The sequence below is a fragment of the Nicotiana sylvestris genome, chromosome 7 (assembly GCF_000393655.2).
Source record: "Nicotiana sylvestris chromosome 7, ASM39365v2, whole genome shotgun sequence".
NCBI classification, from domain to species: domain Eukaryota; kingdom Viridiplantae; phylum Streptophyta; class Magnoliopsida; order Solanales; family Solanaceae; genus Nicotiana; species Nicotiana sylvestris.
In genome coordinates this window covers 64,603,249-64,617,303 of record NC_091063.1, presented here as the reverse complement: position 1 = coordinate 64,617,303, position 14,055 = coordinate 64,603,249, and the positions used below count along the sequence as shown (strand labels likewise).

Genomic DNA, 14,055 nt, shown 5'->3' with positions numbered 1-14,055 from the left:
CAAGATCAACTTATGGAATGCAATATTCTGTAATTTTGTCTTAATTAAAATGTAGAAGAAGTTAATTTTCAAAAAGATTATAGTTCTATTATACTAATAGGACATCAAAAAAAATATAACTTGAACAGAAATAATACTTGAATATAATAACGATAGATGCAATTTCCAAAAAGTATAAAAAGGAGTGCCTTGAGATTTCTATAAACTTTTTACCTTTAATTAGAGGTTTTGGGTTCGAGCTCTGATAAATGGAGAAAAAGATCGAATAGGAAACATTTCTTTTTTTAGTGAATCTTACGTGGCGTGAATCCGAATAAATCAAAATTTTAAAACGAATACTAATAAAAAAAATCTTAAAATACAAAAAACGATCTCGTATAAAGGCTGAGAGAGGATTTGAAGCTTGTGAGTTCAAGTAGATCTTTTAAGTTATTCGGCTCTAAATTAATAATTTATACATATTCAATAATTATTTAAAAATAAATATATAATTTGGATCAAACTTATTGGGTTCGGCCAAACCCGTAACTTTTACTCTTCCTCCGCCCCTAATCTCGTATCTCTTCGCGGTTTAACCCAACCTTCATGCCTAAGTTCTTCTTCCTTGCACCGGTCTACAAGTCATTACAAAAATTAAAAATGAAAAATAGACAAAGTAGTTGACTTTGACTCAAAACATGTTCAAGTTATAAGAAGATGCAACTCCACTTTGCACGACAAGTCGACCCATTACGTGTTTTTTAGTATAATACTATTGGATGATAATATAGTATATAAATTAGCATCCTCTTTTTCTCCGTTAGCTAACAATATCACTCGATGACTATTTAAATTTGCGTGTATTCCAAATGGTTATTTCAATTTAATAAAAAGAATATGTGCAAATTTATATGTTACACGAAATATTTTAATTTTATTATAATTACTCTTTGGCATCATTCTCATTTCCTTGCCACTTGAAAATTATTTTTGTATCTTTGGCCTTACAAAGTTTCAACGTGCATTAAGTAAACTTCTATCAGGAAAAAGTTTCAAATTTGACATATGCTTTCCGCTATGTCTTAAAATTATTTCCTTTTTAACTTACAATTAGAAGTATGAATGACCTCAAACTATATAGAATAATAAAATCATGATATTTCCTTAATAAGAGTATTTTGACTCTTTTTCTTAAATAAATAACTACATTTGTTTTAAAAATAAATTATTACTTAATTTGGATTTAATACAAATAATTATTTATGTATTATTTCCTCTGGTCCACAATAAGTGATCATTTCACTTTTTTATTTTGGTCCAAAATAAAAAAAGTATCGAATGTTTCTCTTTGTCTTACTCAGTTCGCTATCATTATTGTTAGTATAATATTTTTTATTCATAGTTAGCTATTACTACCTAGAGTTTTGACTGCATTCTTGGATTCGATCTTATTTTATCTTGCTGTTATTCCTACTTGTTGCAATTACCTTTTCTTTTTCAGTTGTTCTCTAGCTGAGGATCTGTCGGAAACAACCTCTCTGTCCTTCCAGGGATAGAGGTAAGGCTACATCTTACCCTTTTGCAGACCCCACTTATGAGAAACTACTGGGTTTGTTATTGTTGTTGTTAACATAATTAAGAAGGAATTAATTTTATTTTTTCAAATTTGCCCTTATTTACATATTCCAATATATTAAATAGTAATTAGTTAAAGTTAATTTAGTAAATATATATATATATATATATATATATATTTTTAGGAGTTTATATTTTTTTAATAGATGGTAAAGATAAAATAATCGTTTATTATGGACGGGATGTACTCTTGGAGTGGGGATGGAAATTCCATTGCTTTTAGAATCCGAGTTTAGCGGATCGAAAAGATCATAAGAGTAACGTGGCGACGTTCTGGATCGTTCAATCAGTGACCCACTAATCAGATGGATTTTGGACCGTCCGATGAGGCTCGTAATGGTCATTACGTGGACGAGTGCCATCGAGGCGTGACGAAATGTTGGAAGCGTGGGCCAGGAGATGTAGGTAGGTGGAAATATAAAGAAGTGGTGGGCCCACATACCAAGAAAGAACATTCAAGTTAGGGTCAGTCCCGCCGTCTAGTAAAAATTGAACGGGGCGTCCTATTTAGTTGTCCCCATTTAATCTATATCTATTTTTTAATTTTTTTTTAACTTGTACCCACTTTTTAAACAATTTCAGCTTTCTTTCTCCTCCCCTTTCTTCTCCTTCATTTTCTTTTTTCTTCTTCTACAACAATGACTTCAACATTGCTCTATTTGATTAATGAAGCTAAAACAAATATACTAAGGACTTCCATTTAGATTATTATAAAATTAAAAAACATTTTCCTCATTGTCTGAAAACACAACTCCGTCATCCATTGCTGAAAATTTACTTGATACTGTGAATGTTTCTGCACAAAGAACCCAGCCTTTAACAGTAAGCTTCAAATTCATTCTTTTCCACGCACATGGAGTTTGTTCTTCTTTTCCTTTTATCTTTTGAGTTTTTTTTTTGGCTATGAAACGTAGCTCTTGATATATTTAAAACATGAAAGTTAACAGAGTACACAGTAGATGGAACTAAACGATGGATCCGATTACATAAAATCCAATAACAGTAAACTAAAGTTTGGTGAGTTATCAAAAATTAGAACATCTTGATAGTGGGATTCCCTAGTTACAAAGACAAAAACTTCAGCTCTAGAGCTGAAGTTTCCCAGTTACAACACAAAAACTTCAGCTCTGGCTACTAGAATGCTGAAGTTCAGGCCTGACTACTAGAATGCTGAAGTTTTGCGTGATTGCATTTGCTACTTCAGCCCCGTGTGCTGAAGTTATGCGAAAAAACGGGTACGCTTGCAATTTTTTTATAAAGCGGACACAAGTTAAAATGTGACATAAAAAACGGGTATAGATGCAAATACCCCGCCCATCTACCGCATATTAATGCGGAATGCATCTCTCTTGTATTTCATCTTCAATTTTCCACGATTTAATTGCCTTTCCCCCTTTTTTTTTGACTATTTTACAATTTACACCCTATATATTTTTTCTTCTTCTTCCAGTTTACTTCTTTTTTGGCAAATTACGTATGAAAGCTATGTTTATGTTTAAGGTTGAAGTAAAAGTATCAATTTAGTTGAAGTGTAACTTTGGTGTCCGTGGAAGTTTTATTGAATTGAATTAGATATAAATTCATTTATGAGTCAAGTTGGAGTATCCAGTACTGCAAATTGGCCTACGAAAAGTCCTTTTCCACAAATATTACTCTATATCAAAAACCAATAAGAACGGTCTACCAGTGTACAATTCAGTGGATTGAATCAAAAATAAATTCATCATGAATTAATCATAGACTATCTAGTAGCACAATTTGACGCAAAAAAGCTTTCCCAAAAATGGAAAGAAATTTTCTTTTTGAGTTAGGCAGGTATATTACTGTCTATATGAAAAACGATAAGAACGTTTATAGTCTTATTTGAAAATTAGATAAAATAACAAGGGAAAATTTTTCATCACGCTTTTAAGTTAGTTTTTGAATCAGTAACTGTGACTCAATTATTAGTTCAACAAACAAAATTCATTTGGGTAGTGAAAATTAGATTATTAACAAGCTTAAATATGTGAATTTAAATTCCGAATTTGATTTTATAAAAAATTTAGAGTGGGTGTTATTTAGGCTTGTTAGAAATAGTATAAAGATGTTGTATATAAAATTTGAAGTCATTTAATATAGATTTGGACTGGTTTTGAAAAGAATTGCAACTGAAAATCGTGGAAGAAGTTCATCTACAAACGCTTGTATAAATGTGTATAAGATGAGTTTATACACTCATATACAAGATTATACATAATTATACAAGAAATTGATTTTGTCTTCTTCCTTGCGTCTTTTCTGAAATTTAACTCAAGTTTTGTTCAAATCTACTCTAAATCACTTCAAATTTTAATTTTGAACTCCTTTTGATATTTTCAATCAATTGGAACAACACTCAATCCAAACAACTAACAAACTCAAAAAATTCTATTTTCGAAAGCAAAGCTTTGAATGGCCTTTAATGGTGTACTTCTGCTTTTTAATTTTCTTGCATTGCAATCAGGAGACATAGGGAGAGAAGCATAATGGCGGACGACCCCTTGAAGCATATGTAGAAGATGTGAGAAGAAGAAAGAGTGAAAACAATGGTTGTGAGAATACATATATAACTCACATAATTTTTTGAAGCATTGATTGTAAGAGCACAGATTTTGAATTTGCTAGTGCTTTCAAAATATGTATAATATGGGCTAGATCAGGTAAAACTTAAAAACATGGGCCATTTTTTGTTATGATGTGAAGTCATGTGTATTTTCTTGTAATTTTTCAAATAACAACTCAAATAAACAAATGAAAAATGATTTTAAGTTGGACAATTTGAGCTGTGACCCATTATTTAAGCTAGATTGTTTCAGCCCATTTTGACTAAATCAAGTTTGGCAGCTTTGGACCTTAATCTATTTAGTGATTCTGCCTATTTGATCCAACCCCGCATTTTCCGTAGGTAGTGCACAAAAGTTTGAGCTAATGGGCTATCTCAATAATTCATAGGGAAATTATCAGATATGTCCATTTATAGGTAGCTCATTACAACAATTGGTCAATTGATAAAATATTACTAATATTAGTCAAATTAGCGAATTAGCTATTTGTAGCAAAAAAAATATTAAATTTTTGCTTTCTTTTGAGTGGTTGCTATTAGAATAGATTGGGAATATCTTAAGGAGCTTGAATCTCAGTTTTGGGATGGTTTGAATTGAAAATTCGAAATAAAAACTGAATATGAAAAAAAATAATATGTGTATCACACTGTGTATCATTTGTGTATCACATATGTATCGATTGTGTATCACATGTATATCCATGTATACCTGTGTGTGAGATACATGCGTGATACATGTGTCGCAGAAGAATTTTTTGAACTCGATTTAATTACGAATTTTTATACAAAACCAGTCCAAATCACCTCCAATCTTCCTCAAATTTTGTATATTGACTTATCTATATGTTTTCAATGAATTTTAACTATACCCATTAAAAAAATTCCTTTTTTGTTTAGATTTTTTGAATATTGTATATTTTTTTTTTGTATTTTATCACCTTATTTGCTACCTCATCCATGAAATTTTATTTCCGTCTTGCATCTAGTGTTGCTAATCACACTTAAAATATATGGAAGATGATTTTTGCATGTGATTATTTGAGAGAAAGAACCTTATTTATTTGGTTTTTCAATTTTTATATATGTTTGGTTAGTTTTGGTAAGTCTATGACTAATGGCTAGAGGTTGATAAGTTGAAACTTATTTGGGATATTTGTGTAGGTTTTCCTAATTCATACCTAGACTATTCTTCGCTTCTATATATAGTTGGGGGAATCTAGGGGTGGCAAACGGACGAGTCGAGCCGAATATAAGTGGGTCAAAATGGGTAATTTAAAAATAGATAAATTATTTGATCTGACCCATATTTGAGACGGATAAAAAACGAATTTATCCGACGGATAATATGGATATTCATATTATCCATGGCTTCTTAAATATGATCATTTATGAGAGAATTCATAGTCTTCCAAACTTGAGGAACTCCAATTTGAGGCTTTACAAATGTAAAAGTTAAACACATTAGTTATCCATTGGTTATCCATTTGGTTAACCATTTTCTAAGTGAATAATATGGTTTTTTATCCATATTCGACCCGTTTTTAAAATCTTCATTATCCGAAAATGGCAGCCATTCGAGCTGTTGTTTCTATGCGAACATGAGGCTGTTTCTTGCGACTTTCAGCTACTTGTGGTGGAGTTACGACTGAAAATGACAACTAGTTAGGAGCTGGGTTCAGCGGCAAGAATGGAGTTGACGCCAACAACTCATTTCGGGTTGTTGTGATGAAAGCGGGGGGACGTTTTTGTATGATGGAGAAGACAGATATGATCGGGATCTGCGGCGGATCTAATGAAGAAGTAGTAGCAACTCTAAGTTCTTTGGAAGAAAAAGGAGTTCCTTAGCGTTAGGTTTTTCCAGATTTTTGTTCGCTGCTTCTTCTGGTTTCTATAGAAGATGATCCAACGTTGGGGTTTATGAGGAAGACGACTGGCGGGACGAGGGGTCCATTGTTGAAAAAACGACACCGATCTTAGCTCCTAGGTCTAGCTTTTGTATTATTTCAGCCGATTTCTCTTTTTGATGCTTAGGGGTCTGATTTTTTTTCTATCACGGCTGAAGGTCTTAGGCTCTATATATCATTGTTGAGTCTAGGTATAGATTTTTGTAGGGTTTTTAGGTTAGGGGGTATGTGCCTAGTAATTACGAGCTTGGTAAGTATGGGCTAGATCCAAAAATTAGGCCTAAAAATGGTTTGCTCGAGCCCAAGTTTTATTCTTTCCCCGCGAACGAGACTAAAATACGATCTCATTTATTAAATAATCCTACTTAAGTAAAATAACCATTAAAACAAGGCTGACCGTTAAAACAAAACTATTTTTGGTATTTTCAAGATTAAAAATGACTACAAAACATTAATGAAACTATTTTTTTTTGTAATTTTCGTTTTATTGTAATAAAATAAAGTAAAAGAGTAAAAATTAGTTGAAATAGCTATATTAGGCCTAAATTAAATATTTACGTGCTAAAATATGAAAAATCTTGGGGAGGGTCAAAAATCGCATGTCTACATCTTCCCCTCTTTGACTGGAAACACGAAGAGTTTTCGGACAAAAAAAGACTAGACCGGTGTTTTTTACTCGACCCTTATTTAAGGAGACTAAAACTAAGAGAAAAGGGGAATGTGACCGAGCCCTGGTATCTGAGCTACCTACATATCCTTGGCTATAAAGGAATCAGGCCACGTGTAGTTCAGAGGTGAGTGAGATGATGGAGTATACCGAGCTGGAGAGCCGGTCGAGGTACTGTTCCATTGAGGTTCCGGTCCGCGATCTTGATGTTACATAAAAAATCAAAACATGAAAAGACTAGCTAAGCCTATCAACTACGAGTTACAAGATTCCTATCTATAAGTCTTCTGAAGCTTGATCTTGATTCTTAAGTGGTTCTTCATGTAGACTTTAGATTTGAACCTTGACGCTTGCTAGTTGTAGGTGCTAGTTCATCCTTCTTCAGCTTTTCGGATCAAGACCAGGCATGTAGTGCTTGTGACCTCGGACATGTCTTGGCAGCCCACATCTTTCATCAACTTCTGCATTTGGATTAACTTCTTGCCTTTCTCTTTTTTTTCTTTATTGTGACTAACTTCTGTTGATCACCTCGGACTGTTGACTCGCATTCTTGCCGCGAACTTCTTTTGTTGCTTACTTGAATTGTATTCTGAAGTGAATTCTCTTATTCTCCAGGTAGGCGCCTGATTGCTAATACTCGACCTGTCTTCCTTCGAAACTTGCTGCTTTCCCTTTGTTCTCCAAGTGGGCTCTTGATTGCTGTCTTCCTTTGAACATTGTTGCTTCCCTTTGTTCTCCAGGTGGGCTCCTGTTTACCAACACTTGCACTGCTTTTCCTCGAAACTTGAACTACTTCTTTTTGTTCTTCAGGCGGGCTCCTGATTGCTGAACTCCTTTGAACCTCGCTGCTTCCCTTCGTTCTCCAGGTGGGCTCCTGATTGCTGTCTTCCTTTGAACATTGTTGCTTCTCTTCGTTCTTCAGGTGGGCTCCTGATTGTTGTCTTCCTTTGAACATTGTTGCTTCCCTTCGTTCTCCAGGTGGGTTCCTGATTACCAACACTTGCGCTGCTTTTCCTCAAAACTTGAACTGCTTCCCTTTGTTCTTCAGGTGAGCTCCTGATTGCTGAACTCCTTTGAACCTCGCTGCTTCCCTTCGTTCCCCAGGTGGGCTCCTGATTGCTGTCTTCCCTTGAACATTGCTGTTTTCCCTTTGTTTTCAGGTGGGCTCCTGATTGCTGAACTCCTTTAACCTTGCTGCTCCCTTTTGTTCTTCAGGTGGGCTCCCGATTGTTGAACTCCTTTGAAGATTGCTGCTCCCCTTTGTTCTTCAGGTGGGCTCCTAATTGTTGTTTTCCTTTGAACCTTGTTGCTTCCTTTTGTTCTTAAGGTGGGCTCCTGATTACCAACATTTGCACTGTTTTTTCCTCGGAACTTGAACTGCTTTCCTTTGTTCTCCAGGTGGGTGCCTGATTTCCAACTCGAACTGACTCCTCTGAAACTACTGCTTTCCCTTTGTTCTCCAGGTGGGTGCTTGATTGCCGAACTCGAACTGACTCCTCTGAGGTTGCTGCTTTTCTTTGAACCTGATTACAACAAAACAGACAAACAAAAGACATTTTTCTGCCCCTGTTTGATATTGAGAGCATCTGTGAGTAGAACAAATTCTAAACTAAAATCCTTTATCCTGAAAATTTCAAACCAAACCTTATCTCAAAAGTGAAAAGCTTAGATGCCAAATTACACTTCCCAAAAGTAGCCCTCTCGTCTGACCTTGTCATTCGAGGGTTTCAAAACTTAGCAAATCCTGTTATCCAGGAAGGTACTGGAATTCACTAACAAGTCTGTCTGGTACCTATTTTCCTAATGGAGGGTTTCTCCGGAACAAATAAAATTTCCTGCCAATCAAAGAAAACTTGTGAATTTAAACATAGTGGTTGGTTTGTGGCCTTGAACTTTGAGGGCGTTGCTCCTTCACTTCTCATGGTAACTTCGATTTCAACTCGACAGACCTTGCCTGCTTATTGACTGGCCACTTTTCTCTATCACCTTTATCACGGAGAATACCTCCGATCCGTTCAAACCCAATACCGATCATCTATTGCATTGTGCTCGTACTGGCATATACTGAACCTTTGTGTTTCACATGAATCCCAAAGCACGTCAATTGCCACCCACTCAGTGTGCATGCTGTTCTTTCTTGACTTAGACCACTAGCCTTGGCCTTGAGGTCTATTGCTCCGTCACTTGCCATGATATACTGATTTTCGCTTGGAAAACCTTTCTTGTTCCTGGTTAACCACTTCCTTTGTCAATCTTATCACAGAAAATACCTTTGATCCGTTCACCTCACACCCTCCCTCTATTGCATTGTTCATGAATTGACATATACCAAACCTTTATATTACCGACTCAATACGTACGCTGTTCTTTCCTGACTTATGCCATTTTAATGTGCTATCCAGATCCCGTTTTGTGCAATTGGAAAGCTGGTGGCAAATTTTGAAGTCATTTCTCACTTGTTTTGACCAAACAGACTCAGGAAGAGGGAGTAAATAAGACAAAAGGAATAGAGTAAAAGACAATGGGAAGAGATGATTCCTAACCAGAAAACTACAAAGAAGAAACTTATCAGATGTGGATACCAACTCTAATGACCATGACATGCACCTTTGGATTAAGTGGCCTAATCTGTCAAGCAAGTCTGATTTTCAACTCTTGTTATACCCCCTAAGCTGTGAAACTGCGCTTCAATGCTCCGATTATCCAATCCGATTCACGATCCTTATTCGACTTGTAGTGCCCGAAGGGTTTTCACTATCAAGCCTCTCTCATTTGTTATTTCTCTCGACTCACCGTCGCCTTATGGTGACTGTGAAGGTTTTCACCAATAAGACTCTCTTATTTTGTTCTTTTCTTCTTATTTCCTCCGATTCTGCAGATGACAAGGCATTACCCATAGTAAAACATCATATACCCTTGGCATGCCTAACTCAGCACTCTCAAAGATTATCTGGGAGGTCTTTTTTGGACTGTAATATGGCTTTTGGACAGGATTAGAAAGAAAGGATATCATAAAGGCTCAAAGTAACTATGACAACGAGGTTATTTATTTACAACTTCTGGAATCCATTCTAAAAACTTTGCCCAATTTCTAAAGAAAGGGAATTTGATTCTTTTCTTTTTGAGATGGAATTTCTGCCCAATCTCGACTTCAAGGGATCATGAAATATTTTATTTGGTGCGACCAAACCGTGAGGCTGCCTACGTATCTTGTGGTGACAAGAATTAGGTCGAACGTAGTTCATGACATAGGAATTGCTTTGTTGTTACTTTTCTCTTTTCTTTTTCTTTTCTTTACTCTTTTTCCATTTTTTTCTTTCTCTTTTTCTCTTCTTTTTTTCTCTCTTTTCTCTCACTTTTTTTCTTTTTTTTAATCTCTATTTTTCTCTTCTTCTTTTTTTGAATTTTCCTTTTGGAATGAACTTTCTAAAATAAACCTACGGGGACATGAACTCTTTTTTTTATGACTCTAACTTGATTCCAAAAGAGAGGAGGTCAAAGAAATCGGTACAGTCTCAAAAGAGTATCGAATGGTATAAGTGTTTGGGTAGCTAAAAGAGGGTCTCTCAATCCCTGAAAATGTCAACTACAACACATTTAACTTGAGAATGAAAAAGAAGATCATGCACAATATTTCTTTTACCGCTTTGGCATTGATATTACTGATATGCCTTCCATTTTTATTTAGCGCCTTCAAGTACTGAACCCTCGTTTGGTGATTCCCTTTTTCACAATGGATATCCTCCGTCAATTCGGAGATAACTTTCTTGACTTTATCTTATAACTTGAGATGCACTTGAACTCAAAGTTGTTTGTTTCAAACTGTCTAGGATGCACTCTCCTTTAAAGAATTATTGTCTCCCTATTAACTTCCCAAATTACCTGCCCCAGTTTCACATGGTTTGGGCTTCAAATGATCTTAAAATGTCCAAATATGTACTTATTTCCTTCAAATGTCCATATCATCTTCAAAATTATTTCATTGCTTCATGATTAAACTAACTTTAAAACCAGGCCTAGAATTATGCGTGCATGTCATGTCATTAGAGCCAGCATGAGAAGAAAAACTATAAAAGGAGAAGAAAACTAAACAAAAAATGGCCAGAAATAACAGAAAACAAGAAATTGTATTAGACAGACGGTGAAACGGGTTTAGACAACAAGACAAGCAAAATAAACTGGGGTACAACCCTGGAACAAAAACAGACAACACTAAACGAGCTACTACGACTAAACAAAACTAGGCAAAATAAAAGGATAGAAGGGTTTGAGCCACAAGATAATATCCGGATTACAACCCTGAAATAAACCGGACAACAGAAATGAAAACAAAATAAACCACCACAACTCCTCCCCGGGCTAACCAAGAAAGGAACATCTTTCCAATCACCAAGCTCAACATCTTAGCCATTGAATTTCGCATCAACAATACTAGGACTTTCACAAGTCTTCATCATATTGTTCTTAACAAATTGCTTTTGGGTTCCTTTTGCTGGCTCGTTCTTAAGATCAACCTCTGATAGCGCTGAAAACTTTGCAACGCGTGAACCTTCGAGGATCTCAGAAGAATTCTCATATTCCTTTTCAAAACAAATCATACTCACCATATGCATCTCATTACGAACAACCGATGGACTTTGGCTAGTGTCTACTGCACCTGGATTTTGCACGACAATGTCACCTACATTAATAAGCTTCTGAATTGCATTTTTTAGGTGCCAACACTTTTCTGTACTATGACCCGGTGCATTGGAGCAATATGCCCATATTTGAGAAAAATCAAACTTCTTTGGCAGAGGGTTTGACATTTTTTATCTAAATCGGCTTCAACATGTCCAATTGCCTCAACCTTTGGAACAAACTGGCATATGATTCTCCAATAGGGGTGAAAGCCTTTTCTTTTTTCAGTAGTCTTTTCAGTTTGTATTCTGGCCTCAACTGGAACCTTTTGCGGGCAGGTGGCTGATATGCTTGAGGAGGCGGGTAAGACATTTAGGGAAGTGGTGCGGGCCATCGCGAGCCTCGTGGGTGTGGAGAATATGGTGGTGCATTGTGGATAGGGTACTGGGAAAGTGATGTACGACTTTAGGAGTTACGAAAGCGTTGAGCAGGAATGCCCAGCAGATCATCTTTTCTATTTCTCTTTCTTCCACCCAAACTTACTGGGATGTTCTGAATGTCTTCGGTAGTATCACTCAATGTCGAATAACTCATGATTTTTCCTGACTTGATTCCCTCTTCTACCATCTCTTCCATTTTTACCACATCATTGAAAGGTTTACCCAAGGCCGGGATCAAATAACTGAAGTAGGTGGGGCCCTAGGCTTGTAGGAAAAGCTCAACCATTTCTTCTTCACCAACCGTGAGACTGACCCAAGTAGCTTGTTCCCTCCATCTAAGCCCAAACTCCCTAAAGCTTTCCTCCGGTTTCTTTTCCATCTTGGATAGAGATGAGCGGTCTAGGGTAATGCCTATTTTATATTGAAAGTGTCGAACAAAATCTTGAGCCATATCACCCAATGTACGCCACTTACGGACATCTTGACGATTATGCCATTCCAAAGCTGCCCCAGTCAAGCTCTTATTGAAATACACCGTCAACAAATCATCTTTCTCGCCAACATTTCTCATTTCACTGCAATAAACCCTCAAATGGGCTACCGAATCTCCACACCCATCATACAAGTTAAACTTTGGCACTTTAAACCCTGCGGGCAGGCGAACATCAGGGAACATACACAATTCTTTGTAAGACATGTTAACCTGGTCTCCCATCCCTTGCATGCTTTTCGGCTTCCTGGATATCTCATCTCGCCCTTCTTTTCCTGTGATCTTTTCATTTTCAGCATGAGACTCACTCCGAAGGCTCTGATTGTATGAGTTAGGAACCTTGTGGGCAACCTTTGAGGGGTAATATTGGGTATCATGAGCTTTGAGTGGGTGTTCATTGTTGGATCTATGAAGGGAAGATTGTTGAGAAGTTGTGATCATGGGGGTAGTGGATATGACAGGAGGGCAATTTTGGGGAGAGGTAATTGGAGGATGAGTGATGGAGCTACTAGGGTGGTTGAGAAAGCTATGATAAGCGGGTGGATCTGGAGAGTATGGGGGATCATCTGACACTATGACCAGAGTTTGGGTAAGTGTAGCACCCAGGAAGGTAAGTGGTGGCGGGGGTGGTGCCTTCCCAGTCATCCAAGCCTAATACATGTCCGCAATGTGTTGTCTTAACATCCTTACCTCTTTAACCAACCCATTGCCCTGTTCAACCAATTGCTTTTGGGCACCAGTACCAACCGACTCGATTCCGTTGCCGTCTGCCATTGCCTTTTGACCTTATGTTGTAGAGAAGAGTTATCACTTTAAGAACCACAAACCAACCACCTTTCTGCTAAATGAAGATAACGAAAACGAACAAAATGGGGTCATTTTGTTAGCGTTAGGACATTTAACAGCAAAACTATCACATTGTGTGCAATGTACCTAGCAACAATTAACGGTTTTTAGAATGACTTCGAGGGTCACAAGGTCACTTGGCATCATCCTAATTTTGTTCCCTTCAATATTCTCTTTTCGTTTCTTTTCTAGCACTTGCTTGCTCATTTTGCTTCCTTTTTTTTTCCTAATTAACACTCTTTTCTTTTCTCTCATTTCTTACATCCTATAATTTCATCTCTTTTTTTCCTTTTTTCTTTTCCTTTTTTTTTCTTTTGTTTTAATAAAAAAACAATTCGATCGAACCCTATATAGGTTACCTACGTATCATGAGGCCGCATGAATCAGATCTTTGCATAGTTTGGGAAGATCGGAAATAAAGTAAACAAACTAACATTCTTATTTTCTTCTTTTTTCCTTTTTTTTACTACCTTATGACTATTCTGATGAGAAAAGAGAAATAAAAGAAGCAAAACTTTTTTTTTTTGTTGAATTTTCTAGACTTAATGTTCTATATCCTATTCTAAACGCAAGCTTAAACGAGCAAATATATTTTTTTTCTTTTTGAAACAAACACTCTATGTGAAATTATTAAGGAAAAACCTTAGAAGAGAAAAATATTTTTTTATTCTTTTTTTTTTAGAAAGAAAATCTAAACAATAAACCAAAGAAAAATATTTTAAATTCTCATTTGATATCCCTGAAGAAAGATTTCGAAACGAGAAATGAACAAGATAAAAAATATTTTTGGATTTTAATTTTTTGATTACCTAAGGAAGAAACTTTAAAGATAAGCAAAAGATAAAGTATGTATTTTTTCTCTTTTATGTACAATATCTTAAAGTTCTAGC

The 14,055-nt window shown here is 36.0% G+C and overlaps 1 protein-coding gene across 1 annotated transcript; it reads right to left on the bottom strand.

Moving 5' to 3' along the window:
* Nucleotides 1–12,088: 12,088 nt before the first annotated feature.
* Nucleotides 12,089–12,964, bottom strand: LOC138873236 (uncharacterized). The gene has a single exon (XM_070151683.1). The coding sequence runs from the start codon at nucleotides 12,962–12,964 to the stop codon at nucleotides 12,089–12,091; it is 876 nt and encodes a 291-aa protein (XP_070007784.1).
* Between the last annotated feature and the right edge of the window lie 1,091 nt (nucleotides 12,965–14,055).

Excerpts from the sequence above, each read along its gene's own strand:
- LOC138873236 (XM_070151683.1), bottom strand. The coding sequence starts at position 12,964 with ATGACTGGGAAGGCACCACCCCCGCCACCACTTACCTTCCTGGGTGCT.